Source organism: Eretmochelys imbricata, chromosome 1 (assembly GCF_965152235.1).
Source record: "Eretmochelys imbricata isolate rEreImb1 chromosome 1, rEreImb1.hap1, whole genome shotgun sequence".
NCBI classification, from domain to species: domain Eukaryota; kingdom Metazoa; phylum Chordata; order Testudines; family Cheloniidae; genus Eretmochelys; species Eretmochelys imbricata.
The window spans coordinates 193,023,772-193,050,008 of record NC_135572.1 but is presented as its reverse complement, the minus strand read 5'-3'; the positions used below and the strand labels follow the sequence as shown (position 1 = coordinate 193,050,008).

Sequence of the window (26,237 nt, the reverse complement as noted above, 5' to 3'; positions counted from 1 at the left end):
CAAGTATAGCGGTTGCCATTAAAATATAGTCTCTTATTCCTATTTTACAATTGCACAGTCTCATTGTACTTAATCCAGCTCTTATATAGCATCTTTCATCTGTAGATGCCACAGCACTTTACAAAGCAGGTCAGAATCAATTTCCCCATTTTACAGAGGGAGAAACTGAGGTTCAAGGAAGGAAAGTGACTTGTCCAAGGTCACCCAGCAGGCCAATGGCAGAGCCAGGAATTGAGCCCAAGTCCCCTAAGACACAGTCCAGTGCTCTATCCACTAGGCTGCACTGAGTATGGAGAGCCTTTCAGCCACATTTATTACCTGCAAACATCTGCTGTGAAGATTTTAGTGGTATAGGTTTTCCTTACGATATTTCATTTTTGGACTCTGCTCAAGTGCAGCACTGTCAAGTTCCTTGCAATAGTCTCATAAAGCTATTATAATTTCTCCGGTATGTATATTGTGGCAAATTCATTGAAGTTCTAGACATTTTCGTGGGAAGCCCTTGGTGTATGCTCTGGGAGATGCAAACCCATGGAGTCTCAAGCCACTGGGACATGCGGCACCTAACTGCAACTCCCATGAAGCACCAGAGCAGCTCAGATAGATGCAGTTCACTGATGAACTGACCCAAAACAAAACATTGTGACAATCAAGAACCAAAATGTGTCATTTTACCAAAAACCTCCAAACAAAATATTTTGACACTTCCAAATCCATATTCTCTGGAATTTTCCATTCCACAAATCTTTTCCCCAAAATTTTCACCCCAGTATGTGACAAAAACAAATTTAGAAATTTCTCAGGAGACAGAAACTCTAATTTTTAACCAGCTGTAGCAGTGGTAATACACTATAATAATACTAACGACAATGAAGATGCTGCTTTGATGTGTTTGGCACATGTGCCTGCCAAAGGTTGCAGGCAGAATGTGCACGTGCTGCGCTAATCAGTGTATCGGATACGTCATAACTGTCTATTAATTTCAGTCAAGTGTTGTGAATGGATATTGGCAGCATGGTAGTTGCAGCAGAGGAACCAGAAAAGTTAATGATGGTAAGCTTGGAAATCCCAACACGCTGTACGTTTCCTGATCATAAGACAGACTCTCTGTCTTTCTTGCAACCTTCACATTGTAGATTTCGTGATGGCAAAAGTCAATAGACAGACATAGTCGCCTGTTATGTACCCTGTGAATATAGAAGACTGGGAAGGAGTGGGAAGGGAAGGGAAGAGTTGAAAATGCAAATGGACAGCAACACTTGACAAATGGTTGTTTCCATTTCCATCCTACCAAACTTTTGTGTGAAATAGAGTTTTGGTGTAATCATCTTTAAAGGAGCCAAGGCAAGTCAACAGCAGCATGTAAAAAAAGGATCACTTCATGGATCAACATTCCAGCAGTTGACAGCAATGACTGGGTTCATTAAGGAATATTGACTAATATTGACATTGAGGGGGGCTTTATTAATCTAAATGAGAAATACATATTTCTGCTCCATGTGCTGCTGCTGAGGAATAGCTGCCTTGGAAGAGTAACTCCCCTTTGACTGGAAAAATCAGTTGCCCATTCCTCTTTTTGGAGAGATGGGGACAGGGTGTGACAGGTTGGGTCATAAAGATCCCCTTGTGAACTGCCACCTGGTGTGCTGGGACTACCTCTGAGCCCATTTTCCATGGCAGTTTGGGTCTTCAGTATCTTGCCTTGTTGAGCCAGACACACTAGCCTGCTACAAACACAGGCCCAGGTCCGAACCACGTCCCCCAGAAGCTGCAGGCTTAACTGAAAACAGCTTAAGAAGTGCTCCTGTCTCCAGCACCCAGATACCCAGTTCCCAATGGGATCCAAACCCCAAATAAATCCATTTTACTCTCTATAAAGCTTATACAGGGTAAACTCATAAACTCTGTATAACGCTGATAGAGAGAGATGCACAGCTGTTTTCTTCCCCCAGGAATAAATTACTTGCTCTGGGTTAATTAATAAGTAAAATGTGATTTTATTAAATATAAAAAAGTAGGATTTAAGTGGTTCCAAGTAATAACAGACAGAACAAAGTAATGACAGGTTTCAGAGTAACAGCCGTGTTAGTCTGTATTCGCAAAAAGAAAAGGAGTACTTGTGGCACCTTAGAGACTAACCAATTTATTTGAGCATGAGCTTTCGTGAGCTACAGCTCACTTCATCAGATGCATACCGTGGAAACTGCAGCAGACTTTATATATACACAGAGAATATGAAACAATACCTCCTCCCACCCCACTGTCCTGCTGGTAATAGCTTATCTAAAGTAATCGTCAGGTTAGGCCATTAATTTAGCCTATTTCCTCTTGTTTTTTCCTACCCCCCCGCCCCCGCCCCGCAGATGTTCTGGTTTAACTTGGATTTAAACTTGGAGAGTGGTCAGTTTGGACGAGCTATTACCAGCAGGAGAGTGAGTCTGTGTGTGTATGGGGGTGGGTTTTTGGAGGGGGGTGAGGGAGTGAGAGAACCTGGATTTGTGCAGGAAATGGCCTAACTTCATTATCATGCACATTGTGTAAAGAGTTGTCACTTTGGATGGGCTATCACCAGCAGGAGAGTGAATTTGTGTGGGGGGGTGGAGGGTGAGAAAACCTGGATTTGTGCTGGAAATGGCCTAACCTGACGATTACTTTAGATAAGCTATTACCAGCAGGACAGTGGGGTGGGAGGAGGTATTGTTTCATATTCTCTGTGTATATATAAAGTCTGCTGCAGTTTCCACGGTATGCATCTGATGAAGTGAGCTGTAGCTCACGAAAGCTCATGCTCAAATAAATTGGTTAGTCTCTAAGGTGCCACAAGTACTCCTTTTCTTTTTTAGAACAAAGTAAGTTACAAAGCAAAATAAAATAAAACACGCAAGTCCAAGCCTAATACAGTAGGAAACTAAATGCAGGTAAATCTCACCCTCAGAGATGTTCCAATAAGCTTCTTTTACAGACTACACTTCCTCCTAGTCTGGGTCCAGCAATCACTCACACCCCCATAGTTACTGTTCTATGTTCTGTTTCAGAGTAACAGCCGTGTTAGTCTGTATTCGCAAAAAGAAAAGGAGTCCTTGTGGCACCTTAGAGACTAACCAATTTATTTGAGCATGAACACGAAAGCTCATGCTCAAATAAATTGGTTAGTCTCTAAGGTGCCACAAGGACTCCTTTTCTTTTTGTTCTATGTTCTGGTTTCTTTCGGGCATCTCTTTGGTGTGGAGAGGCTATCTTTTGAGTCAGCTGAAGACAACATGGAGAGGCTTCTAGGGCCTTATATAGTCTTTCTCTTGTGCAACATCACAGCCACAAGATGGGGTCTCTAGCCACCTGGGCAAGTCACATGTCTATGAATGATTCAGCTTTTTGCAGGCCGACGTCATTGTTTACATGTTAGTTTGAAAGTTCCCAGGAAAGCTCAGATTTGGATTGGCGTCTCTCAAAGTCCATTGTTAGTTAAGTACTCTCAATTACTTGAATAACCCCTTCTGACGATGGTGATCAAATCTGTCTTAGTGCTTCCTACAGTAAACGCTTTAAATATAATCAGAGATCCAACGCTCATAACTTCAGATATAAAAATGATACATGCATACAAATAGGATGAATATATTCAGTAGATCATAACCTTTGCAAAGATATGTTACGTGGCATATCTAGCATAAAACATATTCCAGTTATGTCATATTTACATTCACAAGCATACTTCTAGAAAGAAATCAAGCCAAACAGTAAAGTCCAGGGCTCTTCATGGAGTACGTGCTACCAGAAATTCATTGATTTTTTTTTTTAAATCAAGGGGGTACCTAATTTGAGTGCATTTGCTCCTTCCCCCCCAACACCCTAGCTTTTGGGACTGCTTGTATTCCGCGTTTTAGAGAAGGTACATGGAAATTTTTGACGAGAACAAAGGAATGTTTAATTAAACTGATAACTGGAACATTCAGAATGTATAAAAATAAATACTTTTACACACAGTTAAACAGTGGAGCTCAAATCTCAGATACTTGACAGTATTCAAAAAAGGATTAGACATTTATACAGAACACAAAATATCCGGAGTTTTAACAATAAATGCTATCTTTAAAAATAGAAGAGGTTTAAGGTGGATTAACCATGTTGCTTCAGGGCATAAGTGGAATGGTTTAGCTCAGCAGTGGGCAAACTTTTTGGGCCAAAGGCCACATCTGGATGGGGAAATTGTATGCAGGGCCGGGGCATGGGGTTGGGGTGCGGGAGGGAGTGCAGGGTTTGGGAGGGGTTCAGTGTGCAGGAATGGGCTCAGGGCAAGGGATTGGAGCAGAGGAAGGGTGTGGGGTCTATGAGGGGGCTCAGGGGAGGGGGTTGGGGTGCTGGAGGGGTGCGGAGTGTAGGACGGGGCTCAGAGCAGGGGGTTGGGGTGCAGGAGAGGTGCGGCAGGGGGCTCAGGGCAGGGAGTTCGGGTGTAGGAGGGGTGCAAGGTGCAGGCAGGGAGTTGGGAGGCAGGGTGCAGGAGGGGTCGCAGCTCCTTGCCTGCCCTGGCCCCGTGCCGCTCTGCTCCGGGAAGTGGCCGGCATCACGTCCCTGCGTGGCCCCTGGGAGGGTACGGGGCTCCGCGTGCTGCCCTTGCTGTGCCTCCAGGTACCTCCCCCGAAGCTCACATTGGCCACAGTTCCCTGTTCCTGGTCAATGGGAGCTGCGGGGGGCAGTGCCTGGAGACAAGGGCAATGCACGGAACCCTCTGCAACCCCCACACACACAGGGCACAGGGATGTGGTGCTGGCCACCTCTGAGAGCGACGCGGGGCCTGTGGCACCCCGGGGGGCAATCCTGTGGGTCGGATCCAAAGCCCTGAGAGGCCGGATCCGGCCCGCGGACCACAGTTTGCCCACCCCTGGTTTAGCTGGCTATAGCATTGCTTCCCAGTTTCATCAGACTGACCCAATTCTTTTTATTAGGACAGGCTGAACTTTCTGTTTATTCCCTGACGCTCACTACTCTCTTCCCCTGCCGTCCTAAACACTCATTCATATCATGATAAACTGCTGTCCCCATTGTTCAAGGAGCCAGCAAAGCAAGCGGGCAGATGTTCACTTGAAATATTATTGATTAGTTGGTTCGTCCAGCCTTCCACACATTGGATCATGGTAATGAGCAAAAGTGATGACTGTTTCGTTCCTTAGATTGGGGGATTCATTGAGTTTGAGTGATACCTTAGACTAGAGAATGAGGCACTAGGGCATTAACTGTGTTCCAGCTAGTATGCTTTGGCTCAGAAAAGTGACATTCATAGCACGTAGACTTGGTTTCATAGAAATTACAAATGGGAAAGACCTACTGTGCCCTTAGCCCAATGCCACTGTAATCATTAACTGCAGTATCTTTTTCTATTGCACTGGTAGAATTTTAACCTAAAAATTACATTCCTGATAATTTGATTTAGAAAGCAGGTAAATAATTATGGCTTCTCTAGCAGGGATGCTCTTGAGTGCCTCCTAGCAACGGGGGACAGTACCACAGTCATCCTCTCGCCCCTGGTACTCCCTGCAGGCTGCCGGTCAACCTTTGTGGGTCTTCAGTGGCTTGGCCTTCTGGCCAACTCACAAAGTCCAAGTGAACCCCTTCCAGGCTATTAAAGAGTCCAATAAATAAACAAGCTATTTTCCCTCGCTAGGGTCTTCAGGCCCTTTGTTCAGGTGCCAAAATAAACCCTATCCCCTTTTAGGGGTTTTTGCCACTTCACCTGTGGCAGGGCAAAACCCAGACCTGCCTACTTCCCAGGTTCCAACTCAGGGACTCTGCACAAGGCAGCCACCTCAAGCCTTCATTGCTATTTCCGTGGGCTTCTTCCTCCCAAGTGCTTCTAGCGCCAACCCTAGCTCAGGGCTGACTCCTCAGGTCCTTGTCTCTTTGCAATCACAGCTGTGTAAATTCAGCGAACCATTAACTCTGTCTAATGGTTGGTCTCCTTTGGCCAGAGCTTTCTTCTTCATGCCCCTGATCCCAGCTAAGAACTGTGTGGCTAAGGCCTGGCAGCTCCTTTTATTTGGGCCAGCAGAGCCCTGATTGGCTGTTGCTAGTCCCTCTAGCCCTTGGCAGGCCAGGTCTCTCTACCTTCCAAAATGGTTTCTCCAGAGAGTCCTCTCTCAGCAAACTTGGAGGACCGACCTTTACTGCTCTTTTCCTCACTGCTTCTTCCAGTGGGGTATAGTAGGACTGTGAGGGCCTTATCAGGGATTCACAAAGGCTGAATACACCCCATTACAGATGCACTGGGGTATTAGAGGGAAATCAAAGCCTTTCCCATATAAGTGCATGGAGTAGTCATGATTGTGCTGCAGAAAGAGGATTGGCTAGAAGGGCTGTGCTTGGAATGCACTGGCTACATGGAATTCACAGACGTAGTAACTTCTCGTGATCTCTACCAGGAAAGATGTAATGTCTGCAAGCACCATGTCTTGGGAGGTGTATTGTATCTCCTGCCTGGTGTGGCTCGTCCACCCAGAGGAAATATTAAGTCTTGTAATTTTGACACACTTCTAGTGCTACTGCATGCTTTTCTTTCTTTACCGTGCCAAAACTACTCATTAGTAAATTGAACTAAACGTAGTTTTCGCTGGAGGCATTGTGCTTGCAGAATGCTGAGGCAGGCATTGTGTTTAGAGATGAGAAGGCAGCTCTTCAGTTACTGGTTTTGAAGGCGTGCCATGGTCCTCCCATGGCTGGTGCATGGGCTGGAGGTGTGCAAGGCTTCGATGTGCCTCAGCCATGTATTTAGTGTTTGGTATGTGTAACGCCTTGGACTTCACTATGACTCTCCTGTTCCTTGAAGTGAAGAAGCATGAGGATTTTGTTTTTCCGCTGTGTTAGGAGGAGAAAAGACTGTGTGCCGCCTGTCTCAATCCTCTCTACCTTGTACATGCATTCAGGGATAACCAGAGGAGCAAGATCCTGGTTCTAAGCGTGTAAAATAACCATAACATGGCTCAGTGCTAATCATAGTGGCAGACTGGGTTGTTCCAAAGACTGATGCTAGGATTTATGCAGCACCTGGAGACTGGTAAAGAATGCTGTTCAAAGGGCTGAGAGAGACAGATCCTAAGAAGCAATACTTTTAGTCAAACTTGATTGCTGAAGGTAGCCTCCAAATTTTATTTCAGGTGTATTGTGGGAGGCCAGGTTAAGGTTAGCGGGCAAGGATAGAACCTAACACACTCGGATCTCAATTCCTGATTAGGAACCATAGGCAGGGTTGGAATCTTTAGACAGACGCCATTACATAAATAATTACACATACAAAAATACATTAAAAGAACATTCCTAAGATTGCAAACTGAAGCACTCAAAAGGTAGGAGATGGCCGAATTAAGGTCGCTTATGCAACCTTATTTTGCCAGCACTCCTCCCTTCATGTGTATGTATGCTTTCTGATAGCCTTTAAGTGCCAGTTTCTTTGCCCACCCAGTCCCAGCCCTTCTGTCCATCCCCTACCAGTTTCTAGCCTCCCCTGTTCTCCAGGCTCCTATTTCCAGGCTCTTTGCCCAGCTACTCAGTCAGTTTCTCTCTCTCTCCCCATCTCCAATTCCAATCTCATCAGACTGCTTGTCCAACTCTCCCTGCCTCCTCTGCATTCTAATCATGTGATTTCCTCCTCCATGCTGCCTGGATATCTGCAGGGAGATCATTGAGAATACCAGAGAGAGAGGTCCCTGCTCTTAGGTCCAGTGCCTGGGCCCAACTTAGAGCAGCCATTACATGGACAGTCTGACTCCACCCCTATACTAGCCCTGGATTGGAAGAAGCATGCTCAATCGTTCTGCGGGAATAGCACAAGCTCAGTCCACCCACACAACGGAGTTGTGAGCTGATGGAGCATGTTCAGTGAGAGATTTTAGCTGCTAGAATCTGTCTCTAGTAAGCATGTGATTTTTTTTTTTAAAAGGCTTATAACTTGGCCCAGTTTCAGGAGATTTTTCACAAGGAGAGCGAAAGGCGCATCCCTGTCAAAAAGGCCATCTCCTGCCAAATTTCAAGGCCCCACTCTAAAGCATGGAGGCACCCAAGTTAAAAGAAAAAGTTTCTGGAATCTTTTAACATGCGCAAAACTATGTATTTTTCCCTAGCTGCATTCTTGGAAGTGGCTGAACAATTTTGGCTGAAATTTTCCAAAAAATGTTCAACCTGATATAGACAACCGAGCCCCAACAATTAAAGTGTGGCAATATTATGAACGGTCTTACAATGGGGAAAGTGTCAAGCAACCTTAATAGGCAATATTACCAGCCCCACATATAATAAAGTGAGTATCTATTACACAGAACATGAAGGGCTGTACTTTGGTTTATTGAATACACAAGAAGCTGCTAAGGAGAAATAGTTTCAAATTCTGAATGTATGAAATCATGAAAAAGAGGTCACAGTTTCATATGCTGCTCACAGAATGAGATGTGCATGACATACCTTAAATGGGTGCAACTGTGCACAACTATTTCAGCACCTCCCAAAGGTGGGTGTAGCCAAGATTATTTTGATGCCTGTGTAATTGCTGACCAAAAGTTGCCTGGGTGGCTTGTGTCTTAACTGGCTAAGTGAAATGAAAGTGTTAGTTAAGAGGAAGCCAGGTTAAATTTTTAGGGTGAGAACTTGGAGACAGGTGATTTGGGTTCTGTCTTTGTGACCTGGGGCAAGTCACTTTCTCTGTCAGTTTCCCTATTTCATTTATGAGACCTTTCATGCCCCATGAAAATTTGGCGCCCAAAGAGAAGTGGGTGGCCTTCACTTTGTGGCCCCATGCAAGGAGGGAGCAACTTGAAACTGCAGCGGGTCTCTATAGGAGTCCTCATGGAATAGGCTGCTGGCTGAGGGGATCATGTCATTGAATCAGTGCATAGACAGCTGAGCTGGCCATCTGTTGGGTTAAAGTTTGGACTCGTGTGACAGGTGAAGCATATGAGATCGAAAAAAAACTTAAAAATAGCGGATGTAAGGCTAACTTCTTAAATCCCCATTCCTTGGCTTCCTGCCCAACTCAGTGGACATTCACCAAGCAATGATGCATCATCCATTAGAGGAAAATAATCTCGCAGCAGTGATGAAAACCTGATATGAAATGCTGGACACCAGCTTCTGATTAGTAGGTCTTAAAAAGAGCCTTTCCTAGTAGCCAGGGTATTCCATAACTGCTTACTGTGGGGTTTCTTGCACTTTTCTCTATTAGCAGCTAATATTGGCTGCAGTTGGAGACAGGTTATTGGACTAACGGGGCTATTAGTCTGATCCAGTGTGTCAATTCCCATGTTGATGAGACCTTTCTGACTGATTTCAGAGTAGCAGCCGTGTTAGTCTGTATTCGCGAAAAGAAAAGGAGTACTTGTGGCACCTTAGAGACTAACCAATTTATTTGAGCATAAGCTTGAGCTGTAGCCCACGAAAGCTTATGCTCAAATAAATTGGTTAGTCTCTAAGGTGCCACAAGTACTCCTTTTCTCTTTCTGACTGAGTATAAATTAGTGTGTTAAGCTACACAGATTACATGAAGCTTGAAAAATAGGATAGAAAAACTGACAAAAAATGCGTGCTCATGAGAAAGTAGTCAGTGAAAGCGAGGATCTCTGGATCATCACATCACCTCCAGCTTGTCAGTGATGGACACTGCTTTGGTCTAATTGGAAGTCTGAGGCAGGAGGACAGCATTGTTGCTATTAGGAAACACCAGGTGTAAGAAGTCCCCCTGCTAGAAATAATAATCAAAAAAAAAAAAAAGTGCAATGCTTCTGCTTTCTCCCACCTTACTTTTCAACTCTGCCTTTATTCTCTTTGGAGGGCAATGGTAAGATTTTATACTAGCTCTTCCTCTCTTTCTGTGGAACATCAAAACAAGGAGAGGCTGTTTTCCCTGGGCCCTGGGGTGTAGTACCTCCCTTGTAGGCTACCACAAAGTGGCAGAACTGCCTGGAAGGAACTGTGGAACTTCTTAGTGGTGTTATGTATCTGAGGTAGGGCAGACTCTGCCATGCCTGATCACAGCCTGCTGGCCCTCACTGTGTCAGAGCACAAAGTTGGATCAGTGCAGTATCTCTTCATACATGTCCCTTTCCACTGAACAGTGTGGTGACTCAGTGGACAAAATTAATACAGACCAAAGGGTCTCACAAGAGGATGAAAACCTACCTCAACCAGCTCAGAAGTAAGTCTTTGAAAAATCTCCCTTGTGCAAAAACACCTCTTCCAAGTAGTCCAGTGTTTCTTCTCCCCTCCCCCTCCCCCCCCCCCCCCCCGGCCACAACCCCAATAGGTCTTAACTGTGTCTTAGCCTCTATAGAAATGCAGGTCACATATTGCACGGTCACCCATTGTCTTAGGATGAAAATCAGGTCCCTTGCTCTAAGACCTAACACCTCTTAATAAGTAGTCAGAAGCAGAAAAACCCACCAGCCCAAAATCTCTGCTGGCAACATGGGTCACAAGAGCCATTGGCTGACTCCTGGCGATTGTGCCACTCAGGAATCCCAAAAGCAAGTGTCAGAAGTTGGTGGCTCTTTCAGTACAGATGTCCTGTTGCAATTTATATAAAGACAAGGTTGTCCCCAGAACATTACAGGCTTTCCTCATGAAAGTAAATTCTACTTTCCCTATGTCTCTCTGGAAATAATACTTCCTTGTGTTCAGCATCTCAGGACCCCAAAAAGAGACTTAACTGCAAGGTAAATGGGCACACAGCACCTTAAATGCTATGTGAAACACACTGAAACAAAGAGAGTCAGCATTCATCTTGGTTTCTTTTCAGTAGGGTCCAGACCTTGCAGCATAAGGTATTCCTGACCCGGTAAATAAAAAGCTGTATAACCAAAGTATGTAACAAGCAAGCTCTGGAGAGAATAAGAACCCAGCACCACACACTGCTTAGAAGCATCTTGGGCACAAAGAGCTCTGACTACAGGAAGCATAAGACGTAAAGCAGCCAACTAATCCCCTATCGGCATAGTTACTGACCACTGCAGACTGTTCCCGGAGGGTCCGTTTAGTAAGAAAGTGCTGTACCTGGTGGTTCCCTAGCAAATTTTTTAGTATATCAGATGATTTCCTAGGGAGAAGGGTTAATTCTATCACAAATTAATCTTCCCCGCCTTCTTTTTCATTCCAACTTCAGTGCTTACTGTTCATTATTTCCCACCACGGAGTGTGGAGAGATGTTACGATCCAGTGTGGAAATCCTGTAGTTTCCTGGCATTTCTGTTTCCGCTGTTCTAACTGGGAGTCAGGACGTTATTGGATTTCTCACTTAACTTCACCTGGGAGACAATCTGCCCACAGACAAAGTTGTGAGTTAAAAGTTACTAGTGCTTGGCTGAAGTATTTCTAAATCATAGAATGAACTGGGCTGGTGGGCACAAGTGAGGGACATGACTTGACCCTAATATTCCCTAGCAACAAAGTTGAGCTTTCTCTGAGTTCCATGCAGGCGAAGGCACCGCCCAGAGTTCACGAACAGGGGAAGATATTAACCACACAGGTACCAAATATTCCATTTTCTCCTGTTGCAATGAAAAGAACTGATACGCTGGAGAGGCAAGTGGAGTTTTTTTCAAACTCTGGCCTAGGCTAACAAGACACAGATACTGTGTTTTCCAAGGAGAATCCAGGGCCAAAAATACTCCAAGATTCAAGTCCTCTGTTCACTCACCAAACAGGTACAACAGTGGTTTTTTGCAAACCACTTCCCTACTGAACCTCAGTCCATGTTTAAGGTCATGTAGCCTCCATGTCCTGCTCTGCTCTGCTGAGACAGCCAGTTGTGGTGGTGGTTTTTGTGATGCTACAGCAATACACTAAGTACTAGACCAGGATCACCAAATCAATTTGGCACAGGTCATCCAACAGCTGACAGCCAATAACAATGGACTGGATTTGAGCTGGTGTGGTAGAAAAGAAAGCTAACGTACAGTATTGTGTCTTGGACAACTATTTCTTCAACAACTTTCCCCCCCTAATTATAATACCTTATGCCTGATACTGAAATTACACATTTCTAGGAAGCTTTAAATTACTAGACTGTATGTTCCCCATTTAATTGCTGTATTACAATTAACTAAGGAATTTGTTAGAATACTATTCAAAAACAGACATGCTTATCTAGATAGTTCATATGGATCATATCATGGCGATGGCAGTTGTTACCAGGCAAGAGAAGGGGAGGGAGGTAATAAGCAAGTCAAATGTGCTATTCAGTGTGGATTAGTAAAGATGTTTTAAGATGCTAATCTTTTGATTAGAAAATCTGGATTGTTAATGACCTGTATCCAGAAGCCTTTGGGGTTTGTCAGGGGTGCTTCTGTCTCATTCAATATACCTGATGGCCGGCACAAAGCAGAGCTGGCCCTTGCAAAATAGCGGAATATTGTGCTTTCCTTGGCTGCTTCTAGAATAGCTTTTCCATGATGCTCCCAGACCTGTTACTTTTTAAGCCTGATTGGTGTATTTCCAGATGCTTTTGTTTTTTATTGTGTTTTGTGCTGAATCTATATTTTCTTGATTATAAATGGCAAATGTAGTTTAGGTGGAGAGAAAAATCTTGCTCTAAGAAGTTTGGCGTCATTGCAGCTAAGGTAATCCTGGAGTGTAACGCCAGAGTCCACAATTGACATTTTAATGCTGTTAATATGCCGGTGGACCCATTTGTGGACCCAGCCAGCTACACATTGAAATGTTACACATAAAGTTCTTTAATTTTCAGTAATCATACCTTTCCATTCTGCTGCTCCAGTCCATTCACCTGAAAATGCAGCACTGTTCCCCGTCAGTATTGTCTGGTGGTTTAAGTCCAGCCTAGTTCTAAAAGTCCTGAGAAAAGGGGTTTCCATCACTTATTTAGACTAGTCCACAGCCTAACATATCTCACTGCCGGGAAAACTAGATTAGTAGGGATGACGTTAGATATGCTTTTGTCTAGGGAAGGGTATTTTATATCTCTTTCAGTTTGTAGACAATATATTTTGTACTTTTACATTGGAAGATTTCAAAGGCTTTTGCACACACAGTAATCTTCACAACATCCCTGTTAGGGTAAAGTACAGATTAGTTAAATGACATGCTTGAGGTCACGCAGGAAGTCATTAATAGAATAGGACCCAGAATTCTTGCTTCCAGAGACCACGTTCTAACCGTTCTACAATATTCTCTTCTTATCACTCTTATGCAGTAATAAGAAAAATGAATAATTAAAGTCCAGTTCTTGGTAACCCACACAAAACAGTGAAAATAAAAATTAAGTCCAAGACAAAATACCAAATTTTTGTAACGTTACTGCATTCGCTTGATTTGACTAAGTAATTTGACCCCACGATTTTAAGGAACATGAAAAATGTAAGGAAAAAAGTTCCAGATGTGAAGCGAAAAAGCTGCTTCTTAACAACTGAAACAAAGAAAATAGAACAAAAACATTCTTGAATAATGAAAGATAATAAAGGCAATAGATTTAACACACACTTAACTTGGGAATTGGCATAGTCGAAGTGAAAAAGGGTTCATGACTCTACAGTTGCACTTGCTAGGATAAAATTACAAGAGCTATCTATCTATCAGAGTAACAATCTGGTGTCAGGAAGAAATTTGAATGCCCAGGCAGACAGGGGAGGGTGTATAGTTTTCCCTGACGTATCTAACCTTTGATTGTGGAGAGACGGGAATCTGGACTAGAAAGATGATTAAATGGTTTGTTCCAGTATTGTATTTCATAACCTATGCATTCCTATGATTCCAAATTAAGTCTTGACATCTAGGGGTATTTGGCAATGAGGCTGTCATTAAAGCTGCAGCACCAAAGCAGTTATAATATTGTTGTAATCGGAATACTAACTAACAACATCTGGTGTCACAAAATGCCTCACAAGGAGAGTATTTCTCCAGTACCGTACAGGGGAGGGGGTAGTGTTTTGAGTTTCAGGAGGCCTGGGTTCTGTTCTCTACTATGCTTCTGGTCTGCAGAAAGACTTTGGGCAAGTCTCTTGTCCTTTTTGTGCCTCATTTTTCCCATCTGTAAAATGGGGATCATAATAATACTTAGCTCCTTAGTACAGCACTTTGAGATCTATAGGTTGAGGTTAGGTATTATTATCCTATTTAATTTTTTTATGTATAAAATAATTTATACTTGAGGGTCTTTTATCCAATCTCAAAGCATTTACTAGCATTCATTAAGTCATAGACGTAGGAACTTTTAACGTAGCAACATGAAAGAACTTCTCTTACTATAGGGAAATCTTCTCCAGTTCACCATCTTAGCTGTTGGGAGAATCCAGTCTCTGAAGCATGTATGGAAAAATCATAAAAAAGTTTTCAATATTTCCTATACTGATTTTTTTTAATTGTGAACATACTTGCCAGCCTTCAACAGAATTTCCTTGTTTGGTAATGTTTTTGTAGGTGTATATGAGTGCTTGCACTGGATTGGATTGGATTGGATTAGATGCTCCTGTGCTTTATGAAACATGAGGCAACTCCATGTTTACACCTCCATCATGCATGGAGGTAGACTGAAAAACACATAATTCTGATGCCATTACTTATCTCCAGTTATGAGAAACACCCCTTTGTCTTGCACTAGTTGCATTTATCCTGTTAAGTACTGCAATCTGCAATGGGATAAGGGTGTTGTAACTATAAAATATATGATCAGACTTGTGGGGAACAACCTTTCACTCTTCAGGGGATGCAAAGCAAAATAGCTTTGTTTTCTTGAAACTGCAAAATTATGACGTGCCTCTCTTCTCCCTTATTCCACCACGCTGATGGGGGAGGAGAGATTCCTCCCCCTCTTGCACACACACCTGTGTGTGGAGTTACATAATGCAGGGGAACCTCTCACGCTTATTACTGTTGGCGTGCATTGGAATCTTGCAAACTGATGTTTGACTTGTGAACAGTATGTGCTTCCACATGGAGTTAATAACCCTAACAAGGTAATCCTGTTGAGATCATAATCTCATTTACAGCTCTGATGCTGCAGCATGACAGGAAACCTATTAGTCTTCAAGTAAGTACACGCACACACACAAGGGATGCTTATCTAATAAATAGGGCACATGAGGGGTCTTTGTAAAAACAAATTTCGAACCTTAATTCGATTTTTACAGAGTACAGGTAGAGAGGAAGGAAAAAAAGAATCAGACAAGGAGATTGTGTAGGAGTATTCAGGGAGATGGCAGGGGAATTGCTGGATTTTCAGGGAGGGGAGAGATGGGAGGTAAGGGGATGTTGGCTGTAATATGCTAGAATATTATGTAGTCTGGTGGAGTCAGCGTATGCTCCCTATATTTAGCATTCAGCAAAATGGACAGCAGGAGCTGACGGAGCTAGCATTGTAGGGCAGCATCTCCTGAGATTCAGACTGGCAGTCGGAGCAGGGCTATTTGGATGTAGCTTGCTCCTTCAATTCCTGCCCTAAGAGTAGGAATTTCTGTCTCCTCCAGGAAAATGGCTAGTGGGTGAAGCCCAGCAGAGAAGCTGCAAGCTGTTAATTGGGAAAGTAGAAGGAGCCAGGGAGAGGAGAGGCTAGAGCCCCTTAGTTGTTTTCCGGGATGCGACTACAGAGGAAAGATTGTGTCTGCAAATCTCTAGCATGTTGGCCAGGATAGAGCTCCCTGGGATGGATGTTGGAAATCTAGCTAAACCTGGAGTCTTAGCAGACAGACTTCTATCCCCAGTTCTGCTTAATGTTGCCTCTGACTGGGGACTCCAGGGTCTCCTCTAAGGACTACATTCTTGGCCCCACCTCCCCTCAAAGTTACTGCTCCAATTAAGATCATCCTTCCTGCCCTTGGGTGCTTCACACTGCCATCAAGTCAGGACTTCTTCAGGGGCTCCCAGCTACTCTTCTCTTGTATGTCCTGCAAGCAGTAACTAGGGAGACATAATCCACAATGGGCTTTTCTTGATTCTTCCTTACTACGTTCTTTTTTGGTACCTTTTTATTAGACGGGTGGAGCTTTATTCATGAGCATTATTTTGTGCATGACTTCCCTGCCAGGTTCCGTCATGTGTCCATAAGGCTGACATCCTGTGTCACAGGCACATTACCATCTCTCGGGCAGATACTGGGCGGGGCAGCAGGATGATGGCTCAGGTGGTCAGGTGATTGATGATAAGAGAGGGACTCTTTCATTTCTTAGTCACCTTCCTGCATTACAAGGTCAGTAGTGACCCAAAGTCATTGCTAGTAGAAAGCCTGTGTAGTGGCCTGTTTGAAATGAACTTACTCTCAGTCCTGTTCCTGGAATAGAGGTATCCACACACACAAAACAATATCATTACAACTGACACGACCTGGTCCCTGTCAGTGTTAGCAGAAAGGCCAAGGACTAGCTGAGCATGGAGACAGTTCAGTCATCTGATGCCTGGAAACGACTCATCATGGTCAGAGCGAAGACTCATTGGCAGTGTATTGCAAGGATTTTCACCCAGCCACAGTCTGAGGTCTCTGTACCATAGGTTAACCAAGAGCTCTGGTGTCTTAGCTTGTTTCCCCACAGTCAAGTGTAATTTTAAGTAACTGTAGAGAGTTATGATAGTAAGGCAAGGAATAAATAGAGAATAAAAAGAGAATCTCGTTTCATTCTAGTGCTCAGTGCTGTCTTCAACAAGCACAAGACCAGATTCAAACCCCTGTGCCAGCACAGTGGAAGCACTGTGAAGGTAGCTTGCTTGTTCCTTTGATGGGCAGAGGAGTGTGAACACAGGAGAGGATAATGGGACAGAGGAGTCTCCTTACTATGGCTATTTATTATTTACATTCTATTAGCATCTAAACTGCATTATGCTAGGAACTGTACAAACACATCTTAAAGACAGTTGTAACCATAAACTCCCAGACATGAATAGGTAAGACAAAAGAAGTGGTCTTCCCATTTTACGGATGGGGGAAACTGAGACTTAAACATGAAGTGGCTTGCCCAAGGTAACACAAGAAGTCCTGTGTCAGAGCCAAGAGATGACTCCAAATCTCCTGAATCCCTGTCCAGACCTTTTTTCCATATAGGACACATGAAATATTATTTTCAATGCTATAACGTTAAAATGACTAATTTTTTTTTTTTTATCTCTAGGATCACATGATTCTTTCAGCTACTGGGTTGATGAGAAATCTCCTGTGGGACCTGATCAAGCCATGGCAATCAAACGTTTGGCTAAAATTTCTTTGGTGAAAAAGCTAATGAAAAAATGGTCAGTGACTCAAAACCTGACCTTCAAAGAGCAGCTGGAAGGTGGGATCCGCTACTTTGATCTGCGCGTATCTTCCAAACCAGGAGAAGTGGGACAGGAGATCTACTTCATACATGGCTTGTTTGGCATCAAAGTATGGGATGGACTGATGGAGATAAACACCTTCCTCACACAGCACCCCAAAGAAGCCATCTTCTTGGATTTCAATCACTTCTATGCCATGGAAGACCAGCACCACATATACCTGATTAACAGGATCCGGGAAGCATTTGGATCAAAACTTTGCACAATGGAATATGTAGAAAATGTGACCTTGCAATATCTTTGGGAGAAGAGTCAGCAGGTGGGAAAAGGACATGTAATGAGTCTAAGCCCAAAATGTTACAATTTGAATTATAAAGAGTGTCTGACTAGGGTTCCAAGCATATTATTATTATTATTTATTTTATTGTATTTTATTTTTTATATTATGGTGGCATCTAGGGGTCAGGGCTCTATTATGCAGGAATTCACAAATAAGCAACAAAGATACAAGCTTGCATATGGTAGTTGATCTTTTGTAAAGTGTTGGCTTGGTGTTTGTGAGGACACGTTGTCCTCCAGTAACTAGCCCACATAAACAATAAAAACTTTAATTCTGTAGAAAGCTAATGCATAGTCTCTTATCTCATCTGTGTTTTAGGAGCAACTAGTCTGGGTTCTATCCATGTTAGTGCATGAGTGAGCTTTAGTTGGTGACTATGGTGTCTGTTAATTGCAGCTCTCTAATGTGCAGTCTTGAAGCAAAAGGCTCCCAGGGCTTCCATTTAATTCCAAAACTATAAAGCCATGTGTGTGCAGTCATGCTTTGAGGAATTCCTCTGAGCAAGTTCTCTTCAGTCTGCTTCCAGGATTCTACCTGATTAAGGCAAAGAACCCCTTATCAAATCAGATAATGAAAGGTGTTCTGTTTTAGCTCTCAATAAATCATGTGACACTTTGAAACAAACAGACTGGGATGTAACACTCGATATCCAGATTTGCTAGAGATGGCTCTAGAGCCATTTTCTTTATAAACTTCTAGGATGTTCAGATCCAGATATAGAAACAAACAGCATGTATCTGCCTTGAAACTCCCTTATGGCCTGAACTAGAATGCAGAATCCAAACGTAATTTTTAACTCTGGATCTGAAGACCTTTCCCAGATATTCACAGGACTCTCATAAACTGCTGCTTCATATGACACCAGGAATAAAACATATCTCAGCTCCAGAAGGCACAGTGCAGGTTATAGCAGACAATGAGATTGGTCTTTGTCTTTGGTGTTCCATCCAGTAAATGGCAGTGGAACGCCAGTATATGAGCCAGCCCAGTATATCACAGCAAGTTAATTTGAATTGAGTTACACAGTATTTTAGTTCCTAACTTGCCACCATCCTTTTCCTGAGATAAAAGTAATTCTGGCAGTGCTGTCTGACAAATATTAAGAGTAAGATTAGAGGAATGTTATTTAAGTAAAACATTTTGGAATGTGATTTCAGTTTCATACTGGAAATTCTCCTTTTTCTCTAGTGACACTTGAAACGCTACACAGTCCTGAATTTGCAACTAATCAAAATGACTTTATCCTTTATGGCAACACTCCAGTGAATTAATTGTATTTAGTGTACTAGTTTAAAGACAGGAGACCATATTCTCACCAGATTATACACAGGTGTGTTCAGATTTCAAAGGGACTGCATAGGTATACGTAAGTGCAAAATTTGGTTCCAAAACATCGTGATTCAGTTTAATTTGCATCCTTTTCTATCTTTCTCTCCATTATTTAGGTTCTCATTTTCTACCACTACCATCTGTATCAGGAATATCCCTTCCTGTGGCCAGGGAATAAAATGCCAGCACCTTGGGCAAACACAACGAACGTGCACAAGCTATTACAGTTCTTAGAGACCACTCTTGGGGAGCGGGCTGAACATGGAACTTTTCATGTTTCTCAAGCTATTCTCACACCCAGGGTCAAAACTATTGCACGGCACCTAATCCGTGGCCTAAAAAATACGCTTGTTCACAGGTAAGGAGTTGTCTTGGTTCCACAGCTCGTTGTTTGAAACTTTTACCTTGAAGTTACAATGAATAAGCAAGTAACTACCAGGCCTGTGCTTGAATTATTAACACCATACCAATAGCTGATTTTTCAGGATATATTGTTACTTATATTTGATGACTGCAAGCATCTCACTCTCTGCAGTTAAGCTAAAACATAAACCATCCCTTTACGTGTAAATACCCACAGAGAACATGTTGTTAGGGTTCAAATTTAGAGGATTGATGAGATATCAAATAAGGCTCAGCCAGCTTTATTAGTCGAAGACCATACAACACACCAGGGAAAGGGTTAATACTTTACCAATCCAATCTGGGAAGCAGTGTCTCACAGCAGTCAATCTGCTCCAGAAGTATGGACTCACTTCGCTCATATAATGCCCTTGTTTACGACAAAAGTAGGGTACACCCAGTTCTTACCAGTTTCTTATCTTGTTTTGAACTTAGTTTTCAGACCTCATATCAACCATCCTTATTCCTCAGTACCAGCACCTGGTGCAACTTGGTAGGCCTTAACAAAACATGCATCTGATTCCTGACAGCTCCTACATATACCCAAGGACAGAGTTCATACACACTACTAATACAATTTATTTTAGCATAAGTACAAAGGATGCTGGGGAAACGGTTCATGATTTATATATCAAGCATAAGTGCAAAGCTTTTTATTCATTTGGCTGACAAAATGCAAGACCAAATTCATGTTCTTTTGTGAGCAGAGAGCAATTTGAAGTGGTGTCTCTAGAGAAAATAAGTACCCTCAACTCTTCTTGATTTAAAGTGAGAAGGAAAAACAAGCTTATCTCTAACATGAAAATCAGATTTCATTTTCTGTGGACTAAAATCTGCTCTGGGTTATATGCATACCAACCTCAGTGATTTCCATAACACTTGCACGCTCATAGGACAAGATTTGGCCTTAAATGTGTCTTGCTTCTCCAGACCAAAAAAAAAGAGGGAGATGAATAATAGGAGGGAGATGAATACAGTTTTAATTGTGGCTACATGGTTTATCCATAAATAAGATAACTAATAAATCTTGAAAATTGCTGCACCCTTGTAACTCATAATGACTTAAACGGCGGGTACCAGGCCCCTCATCTCCCAGGATCGGACTCAAATGATTCTGCTGTGTGATATTAACATTGTGTAGCCTATATTGATCAGCAGGGCCCATGTACCCCCTGGAGTGCCCTCGCGGACCTGTTTGAGAAACACTGATTTAGATAATGACATTGAGAGTACACTTATGAAGTTCGGAGATGATACCAAACTGGGTGGGATTGCAACTGGTTTGGAAGATAGGATTAAAATTCAAAATGCTCTGGACAAACTGGAGAAATGGTCTGAAGTAAATAGGGTGAAATTCAGTAAGGACAAATGCAAAGTACTCCGCCTGGGAAGGAACAATCAATTGCGCACCTACAAAATGGGAAATGACTGCTAGGAAGGAGTATTGTGGAAAGGGATCTGGGGGTCATAATGGATCACAAACTAAATATAGTCAACAGTGTAACATTGTTGGGGGAAAAAAAAGGTAAACATAATTCTGTGATGGATTAGCAGGAGTGTTGTAAGCAAGACATGGGAAGTAATTCTTCTGCTCTATTCCACACTGATACAGCCTTAACTGGAGTATTGTGCCCAGTTCTGCATGCCACATTTCAGGAAAGAGGTGGACAAATTGGAGAAAGTCCAGAGGAGAGCAACAAAAATGATTAACGGTCTAGAAAACATGACCTATCGGGAAAGATTGAAAAAATTGGCTTTGTTCAGTCTGGGGAAGAGAAGACTGCGGGGGGACTTAACAGTTTTCAAGTACATAAAAGGTGGTTTGAAAGAGGAGAGAGAAAAAAATTATTCTAGTTAATCTCTGTGGCTAGGACAAGAAGCAATGGGCTTAAATTGCAGCAAGGGAAGTTTAGGTTGCACATTAGGAAAAACTTCCAAAGCTGTCAGGGTGGTTAAGCACTGGAATAAATTGCCCAGGGAGGTTGTGGAATCTCCATAATTATAAGTATTTTAGAATAGGTTAGACAAACACCTGTCAGGGATGGTCTAGATCAGGGGTGGGCAAACTTTTTGGCCTGAAGGCCACATTGGGGAATAGAAATTGTATGGCGGGCCATGAATATTCACAAAATTGGGGTTGGGATGCAGGATGGGGTAAGGGCTCTGGTTGGGGGTGCAGGCTCTGGGGTGGGGTTGGGGAAGAGGAGTTTGGGGTGTAGGAGGGTGCTGTGGGCTAGGACCGAGGGGTTCAGAGGGCGGGAGGGGAATCAGGGCTAGGGTAGGGGTGCGGGAAGGGGTGAAGGTTCCGTCTGAGGGTGTGGGCTCTGGGGGTGCAGGAGCTTGTGGGCTGGCTTAAAAAGTAGTTTGCCCACTCCTGGTCTAGATAATACTTAGTCCTGCCTTGAGTGCAGGGGACTGGACTAGAAAACCTCTTGAGGCCCCTTCCAGTCCTACAATTCTGTGATTCTATTTCTTAAAAACCCTCCTCAAAGGCTTTTTCTTAAAAACCCTCCTCTATTATGTGGAATCTAAAACATCCACATAATAGAAATTCTGAAGTTCCTTTGGTTGAAGTTAGGACGTGGAGTTCCAGTCTCTTGCCTCTCCACAGAATTTAGTCTGACGGAATAATGTCTAAAGCCAAATAATGAAATAATGTTAGTATACAAGTAATCTGATCCAAATATTTTGAACCTCCTCTGTTTTCCAAGATTGCAGTTTGGTTTTTGTACATTAAACACTAGATGGTGCTAAAATGCTTTCTTTAAGAGTATGTGTAGCACTGTCAGACCCAGGATATTAGAGAGACAAGGTGGGTGAGATAATATCTTTAAGATTAAGAAACAATTTGAAATTTGTATAGCTTTACTCCTGAAAACACATGACACTTAAAAAAACAAGTTGGGTGAGTGATATCTTTTCTTGGACCAACCTTTGTTGGTGAGAGAGAAAAGTTTTCGAGCTTACACAGAGCTCTTCTTCGGGTCTGGGAAACTTACTCAGAGTGTCGCAAGTACATACAAGGTGGAACATATGAGAGCATAGTGATTGTCAGGTTTCACCCACGTACTTGCTACTGTGGCATTTCATGCACTGGATGAGGTACACCACATATTGTGATAGGCATGTGTAGGACCCATGGATCTTGAAAGGTGTGTTGTCTCTTGAATGAACTCGCACAGGAAAATGATAAAAGACAAAAACATCACATCACCTATGGGTGAACACTTTTCACAAAAAGGACGAGCCTGGGAGCTTAAATTCATAACTTTGCTTGACACTAAAAATCATATCACAACAACCTATAACCCACCAACAAACACCGCCACCCCAGCTGTTTCTCCTTCCTCCTTTGCCTCCCTATGACTAGAGGGGTAACAAGCCACTTCACCTTGAGTGGTCCCTTGAGCGTCAACTACTTGTGCTAAACAATCTGTTCCATCTTCTATTTAGCTGTGACATTCTGAGTACGTTTCCCAGACCTGAAGAAGACCTCTGGCTTAGTCTACACTACAGACTAAAGTTGGTATAACTGTCCCCCTCTCACGTTGACATCATGCTGTCTCCACCAGTTCAACTGAATGATGTCAACATGAGAGCTTCTCCCGGTGACATAGCTGCCACCTCTCAGGGAGGTGGAGTACGTGTGCTGATGGGAGAAAACCCCCCACCCTCATCATAGGTAGGGTCTTGGCTAAGGCTTTGTCTACACTGGCACTTTTGTCATTAAAACTTTCGTTGCTCAGGGGTGTGGAAAAACATGCCCTGAATGATAAAACGTTTTAATGACTAAAAGTGCCAGTGCAGACCGGAGGTGGTTTTATTTTGTTGCCATTGTAAGGTGCACAGTGTAGACAACCTCCGTGCTACAGCCGTGCAGCTGCATCCGTACATCTGCAGCGCTGTATGTGAAGACAAGCCCTCTGTGTAAGCGCGAAAGCTTGTCTTTCCAACCAACAGAAGTTGGTCCAAGAAAAGATATCACCTCACCCACCTTGCTTTTTTAAGAGAGGCATGTGTTTTAAGGAATAAAGCTCTACAAATTTAAAATTGTTTCTTAATCTTAACTGAAGATACTTAATAGAGTGCTTAATTCACATGGATACAATGGGGTTCTTCTATAGTATATATTAAATGTGCAGTATTATAAGAATGTCTCAAAACTCACATGACCCTTCTCATCCTCAAAACACTTCACAAACATCAGTAAATTAATTTTCAAATCATTTCCAGGAGCTTTAATAATGTCTGTTTCATATGGAGCAAATCCCTCCTTAAAACTAGTTACTTCCCTGAGGCCTTCCAACAATAATTCAAATATTAAAATCTGTTCCAACAATAATTCAAAAACAGATCCATAACGTGTCATCAGGTTTTAAGCACAACTTTCTAAGGAAGTCACTGAGACGTTCTGCTTAAACACTGAAGGCTTGAAATGATATACAGTTAAAAACAGAGTCCAGATACTTCACAAGTTAAAGCTTGCTTGCAGCCATATGCACAGTGTTTATACACAGTTGAATGGGAACTGCCTGTTCTGTACATTCCATTTGGCTGTACAACTTTGTATGGACCTCTGCCTTCTGATTCTGATAATGCTGGCCCTAAACATGAGTATTAAACCATTAAGTTCTAACTAATGGGGAAGAAACATTTGAAATTAATCAACAATGATTTACAAATGACTGGCTTTTCACGAGAATAACTACTCTTTTGCCTTTATCTCTTTCCTTTTTTTTTTACTGATAACTTCCTTTGTGGGTTGTTGTTTTTATTCTCGGGATTGCTAGCGCCAAGGGGCAGACAGCTTGTCTTTCTATCTGCTTGTAAAACAACAGGCACACTATGGCCCTCATAGGATTAGTTACTTCTGTCTTTTGCCTGTGGAAACCTCATTGCTGTAGTGTTAGAGGAGAACAAAAACTTCTGCAAACCCTTGGTTCAAGTTCTTTTCAAGGAATGACTGGAAATATTTTCACTTCTTAGTAATCCAAATCATTTCATTCATCTCTAATTATTATGATTTAAGTAATAACGCAAAACCTATTGCTATGAATTAAGCCTCCAGATTGGTATATACTCAGACAAAACAAGAACAAAGAAACCATTGCAGGACCTTAAATTCTGAGGTCCTAATTGTTCAGTGAAGTCATGAAGAATCCTATACATAAAGACAGGTTTCAGAGTAGCAGCTGTGTCAGTCTGTATCCGTAAAAAGAAAAGGAGTACTTGTGGCACCTTAGAGACTAACCAATTTATTAGCGCATAAGATGAAGTGAGCTGTAAGCTCACGAAAGCTTATGCTCTAATAAATTTGTTAGTCTCTAAGGTGCCACAAGTACTCCTTTTCTTTTTAAGAATCCTATAGTATGTCTTGTAAGAGCAGTGGTTTGCATGGGTGATTTTGGCCAATATTTCTATTCCCCACCATTTGCCCCAAAATGGTTGTGCAGTGTGCTGTTTTCTGCCACCCTTCTCCCCAGAGGTGGTTGCATTTTAAGGATGCAGTATATATTTAGTTTGCTACTTTGGGGTTAAAAGATACTGTGCAAACATGCTATTCATAGACAAAATGTTACATGTAGAGCAAAATCAAGGTGCTTCCATACCAGTGTGTTATATTGGTTAACATATTTATCCCTCTTTTTTCTTTAGGAACCTGCCTATGATTTTGAACTGGGTAAAGAGACAGAAGCCAGGCATTATGGGCGTTAACATAATTACATCAGACTTTGTGGAGCTGGTTGACTTTGCTGCCACTGTTATTGCATTAAATGACCTCCTTTTAGAAGGGCACCGAGCTGTGACTAAATCCTGACTGTTCTGTCACTCTAAGATCAGCGCTCATCCACTGAGAGGAGGATTTGGAGTCTTTCATCCATGTCAACAGCTTTCAATTTAGGTGTTTTGGGTTTTGTTTTTTAAGAAACAAAAGCCTAGTTTCTGAGGAAAACGTGCTGAAAATCATTCACATCAGGATCCATTGCTGCATGGATCTGACCTGAACACTAAGCAGTGTCCGAGTGCCGCTGACTCTGTTATGCACACATCTGCTGCAGTACAGCAAGCTGTTGTCTGCCTGGCAGTAGGAGGCCGGACACTACATCAGATGTAACCAACTGGCAGCGGTGTCTCCCCCGGCAACTAGACTCCCTGTGGGTGTTCATCCTATGCGTCAGGCTAAGAATTGGTGTTGATCCTCGGGAGCAGTTCTACCAGACCAGCCAAAAACGATCCTCCACTTTGCTACATAACTCAGAGCTGTGCTGGTCTCAGCTACCAGTTGCTATTATATCTCTTATGCCATACTGGAAGCTACCTCGGAGGGAAGCTTTTACACTGTGTTCAGTGGTTTAAATAGAGATGAGCCCAAAGTGCGGAGATTGGATTTAAACTTATAACTCTCAGGGGCTTTTGACTCCAAAATTTTGTTTTCAGTCTCTCTCTTATTTTAAGGGACTTCCATTAGAGCAGGATGCAGATGCACTTTACTTAAGTTTGGGGAAAAAAAATCTGTTGAGTTTTCTTGAAAGGTTGTGGGTGGGAGGAAGCTCTGCACAAAAGGCTGCTATGTGCACATTAGTTACACAGCAGGCTTTGTTCATTGTATGTAGCTTTGAGACACAGTGTAGCAAACTGTAAATTGAAGTTTAGTCAAAACTTTGGTGGTTTCATTTGTGTGGACCTTACCTCCTACCTCAATTTCAATTCACTTGGTTTTTCATTCCCTAGGCTTCATTGGGGGTTGGGGGGGCCCGCAAAAATTGCTATTTTTTGTTTGGCATCTGGTCGTTTTTCACATCATTTTGTGCCCAAAAACTTGAACCTACCCAAGTTTGCTCAAAATGCACCCTAAAGTCACTGTGAGGTTTGTAGCTTACTTGAGACATTGAGTTCCTAACCTGAGTTTCCTCTGCGAGGCAAATTGGGATGCAGGGAG

The 26,237-nt window shown here is 42.7% G+C and overlaps 1 protein-coding gene across 1 annotated transcript in view; it reads left to right on the top strand.

Moving 5' to 3' along the window:
• Positions 1-25,115, top strand: part of PLCXD2 (phosphatidylinositol specific phospholipase C X domain containing 2) — a 28,134-nt gene extending 3,019 nt beyond the window's left edge. Inside the window, exons 2-4 of the mRNA XM_077807299.1 lie at positions 17,085-17,545; positions 19,012-19,253; positions 24,953-25,115. Coding sequence (XP_077663425.1) covers positions 17,085-17,545; positions 19,012-19,253; positions 24,953-25,115 — 866 coding nt within the window. The remainder of the gene's footprint in view (positions 1-17,084; positions 17,546-19,011; positions 19,254-24,952) is intronic.
• The last annotated feature ends 1,122 nt before the right edge of the window (positions 25,116-26,237 follow it).